This window comes from Staurois parvus, unplaced genomic scaffold (genome assembly GCF_062004578.1).
Source record: "Staurois parvus isolate SC_StPar_1 unplaced genomic scaffold, SC_StPar_1.0 ptg003158l, whole genome shotgun sequence".
In the NCBI taxonomy this organism is placed as follows: domain Eukaryota; kingdom Metazoa; phylum Chordata; class Amphibia; order Anura; family Ranidae; genus Staurois; species Staurois parvus.
In genome coordinates this window covers 305,001-308,820 of record NW_028320954.1, presented here as the reverse complement: position 1 = coordinate 308,820, position 3,820 = coordinate 305,001, and the positions used below count along the sequence as shown (strand labels likewise).

General features: G+C 43.2%; 1 protein-coding gene across 1 annotated transcript in view; it reads right to left on the bottom strand.

The window, feature by feature from the left end:
- Positions 1 to 365: 365 nt before the first annotated feature.
- The window catches only part of LOC149428533 (splicing factor 3B subunit 4-like), a gene marked incomplete at its 3' end in the record, with an annotated part of 19,514 nt that continues 16,059 nt past the window's right edge, over positions 366 to 3,820 (bottom strand). Inside the window, exon 4 of the mRNA XM_089667297.1 lies at positions 366 to 533. Coding sequence (XP_089523423.1) covers positions 366 to 533 — 168 coding nt within the window. The remainder of the gene's footprint in view (positions 534 to 3,820) is intronic.

Below are 3,820 nucleotides of genomic sequence, written 5' to 3'. Positions count from 1 at the left end.
ATATGGCGCCAACAGTTTGCTCAGCACTTTACAATATAAAGGGAGACAATACAGCAACAATACAGTTCAATACAAGAGGGTTAGGAGGGCCCTGATCCTGGGAGCTTACAATCTAAGAGTTATGTTTGGGATGCTCTCTCCCTCTTTGTCTGCCCCTTCTGAGGTGTGATTTATGTTTTGTGAAACTCAAAAATCTTTAAAAAAAAAAAAAAAGTATTAGATTCTAGAAACTACTGTAAACATAGCTGCTGATAGAAGTGAACCACAAAGAACAGCCTCTAATCTGCTAGGTGTCGTCAGTTCCATTACATACAGGAAATGAAAGGCATTTCTATTCACGCTTACCCTGTGGCAGCAACACTTACCAGGGTGCAAAGCTCCAGTCTGGAAGGGCATAGGTACTTGTGGTTGACCACCTGCACCCCCGGGCGCTCCCCCTGCAGTGAGTGGAGATATTGGCGGTGGGGGCATCGATGGAGGTATTCCTGGAGGTAATGCCCCAGGCGGCGGTACTGGAGGAAAAGCGGGTAAGCCTGTAAAAAGAAAAAAAAAATCTGCATAAATAAACAGCACTGATGGTCTGGAAAAAAAATGACCAAACTCCAGCCTTACTTTCACTCTTTCCTCTCCTGTACTGAAATTTCTTAGTCTGATTTCACTACACACTGAGATTTTCTGTACATTAGAAGCTGCTGCAAGTCACATTATCTGGCTGGAGGACGTCCAACGTCATCTGTTTCCTCCCCAGCCTGAGTGTCCCTGATCCACTTCTTTCTTTATATAGATTTCAGTTCTTTCAACCATTGAGGCTCAGCATTACATGTGAGTTTAAGGAAGTGGAGCGACATCCAGTCTGATATGTCGCTCAGTAGTTGTGTGATTCGGGCGGAGACCGAGGGGGTGAGGTGGGGGGTTGAGAGATAGATTTGTGTGTCGTCGGCATAGAGACGGTAGTTGAAGCCGTGAGAGTGTATGAGTTGGCCAAGGGAGGAGGTGTAGATGGAGAAGAGAAGGGGCCCGAGGACAGAACCTTGAGGGACCCCAACAGAGAGCGGGAGAGAGGAGGAGGTGGTAGCATTATAGGTAACGCTGAAGGAAAATAAAAGAAAATCCCAAATTTTGGGTTGTCCCCAGAACAGTAATAGCAGGGAAATCTTCCAATAGGGACACTAGTTCTTGAATTCCCTTAATTTGTAGAGATTTCCTCTCACTTCCTGTTATGGGACAAGAAGTGAAGGGAAATCTCCATAGATGGCGAAACAAAACTCTGACAGGGGTTATAACCCTCCCTGACTATCCAAAAAGAAAAAAATGATTTTGCATATAGTTCTACTTAAGGCTCCATGTACACGGGGCACTTCTGAACGATGGAAAATGACTGCTGGAAAAGTAGGTTAAAAAAAAGTCTGTTTAGCTGGGTTTGCATACCGCGTTTATGCGCATTTGCATTTAGAAGCATTTTTTAAAGATAACTTCAGAAGACCTTCCAAAATGCCCAGAATGTACTGAAAAACAGTAAAAAATTAACTATTTCAGACATTTTGAGAGAAGCAGAGAGAGCGGTCTTTTTTTTTTTTGTGTTGTTTGGATGTGTTCCGGCTCATTTCTGTGCAGAAATTATTGCAGCCGTGTCTAACATTTTCTTTCATGCGAAACCTCAAAGTATGGTGTACCGGGTCCAGTTGAGTACCGGGAAACCGCTTTGCATGCATTTTTGATGATGAAAAAAGGCTCTGGACAGCATCTGGAAATGGAAGAGTTAAAAAAATGATCCAAACGTTTATAAATGCGGTTAGCCGCTTTTACAAGTGTTTGAAATGCTGACAAAATATACTCCGGAACGCAAGTTTGGTGCGTTCAAAAAAAAAAAACGACTGTAAACTCAACTGCCTGTAAATGACATAGAGATCCTTTTATCAAGCAGTGGTAAATTATTATTATACAGTATTTGTATAGCGCCAAAGGGTATGCTCAGCGCTGTACAGTAGCAAGGGGGACAGAACATGAGACAAGACAGTAACAATACAATACACGAGGGGTTCGAGGGCCCTGCTCCTTGGAGCTTACAATCTAGGAGGGAGGGGAAGGTGGTACAGGAGGAGATGGCTCTGGGGGATGGAGTGGTGGGAGGAGTGGAGGAGGTTGTTAGGTGAGGTTGGGGTAGGCTTCCCTGAAGAGGAGGGTTTTCAGGGTGCGCCTGAAGGTGAGGAGGGTGGGTGACAGTCTGATGGATTGGGGAAGGGAGTTCCAGAGGATGGGGGAAGTCCTAGAGAAGTCCTGCAATCGGGCGTGGGAGGAGGAGACCAGGGAGCTAGAAAGTAGGAGGTCCTGTGAGGAGCGGAGGGCACGGGTAGGGTGGTATCTGGGTATCAGGTCAGTTATGTAGTTTGGGTTGTGAATGGCTTTGTAGGTCAGGGTTAGCAGTTTGAATTTGATGCATAAATGACCGCTGCTCAGTTCTCCAGCATTCTTCACAGTTCTCCTGTGAATGCCTTTTATGAAGCGGTGTAGATCAATTCTCCGAATGAAGGGAGAACAGTCTACAAAGGCTGGAAAACGGCTGCTTTTACTATAATCTCGCGAGATTACAGTAAGAGATCAGTCAAACGCCGTTTACTAAGCAGAGGTAACTTATCGCTGCTTAGTTTGCGCTTCCTCCGATTCTCCAGCTCTGGGCTGGAGAATCTGGAGGGAGAACGCAGATCACCAGTGAAGGGCTGACATCGCTCCTTCATATACTGGCCATCTCTGTGCTGAGATGATGTTCTCCACTGATCATCTCTGTTTCCTAAACCACAAATGATCAGAGATCAGCAACGATCCTCAGGATCGCCGATGACCTCTGTTTCATAAAAGGACACCAATGTGTACATGACAAATAAGAAAACATTAGGGAGAGATCAGAGGCTGCTGAAAAGAAAAAAACAACAAAAAAAAAAACAAAACGCAGAAGAGCTCCTAAATGTGAGTTTATCAGCTGCAGTGTACATGGAGCCTTAAACCTTTCCTTGCATGATGTGGAGAGCTGTCTGATGTGATGGATTTGTTCAAGTGAACCTGCAGTTGTCCATACATCTCCTATTTGATACGGCTAACTAGGGTGTCAGTGTGGGATCTGAACACCATCCGCTCGTTTGATCTCTTCATTGGAGATCAAAGTGTCTGGTAAGAGGCTGATTTTTTTTTTCTTTTGTGTCAAGCATTTGTGGACACCTATGCACCTTCCGTTGGAGGATTTCTTTAGCACACAGCACTGTGTTATTGGATTTTGGGACTTTTAATTATTTAATATATGAAAGTGGACTTATATCATTTCAATTAAGTCATACACATTTTTCATGCAGTATTTGATTGTTTGATTTTTTTAGTGTACAGCGCACTCATTTTTTATACTTTGTATTTTCTGGTGTTCAGGGAAAGAGTAGCAGTTCATTAATTGTTTCAGAATATATATATTTTTTTTACACATTTACTCACATATTGTTTTGTGTGGGGTGTAGCGCAGGTTTTTTCCCATTTTTTGTAAGTGGGAGGTATGCCTCTATTATAACCATGTGATTAGCCACAGAAAAGTAATAGAAAATATTCCTCTCCTCTGGCATCCTTTTAGACATATCGTACTTCTATATTTGCGATTTGATAAAAGTGTCAGTGCTGTATACCAAATCTAAAACTCCCCAAGAACGTCTTACTTCATGCCACAAACTGTCTAATCTGATCTCAAGCTTCATTCAGGGTTCTGGGAAAGGTACAGAGCCATATACAGGAGCAGGGGGATAAGAATTACAGGAAATCATGGGCAAAAAAATTAAAGGATAAG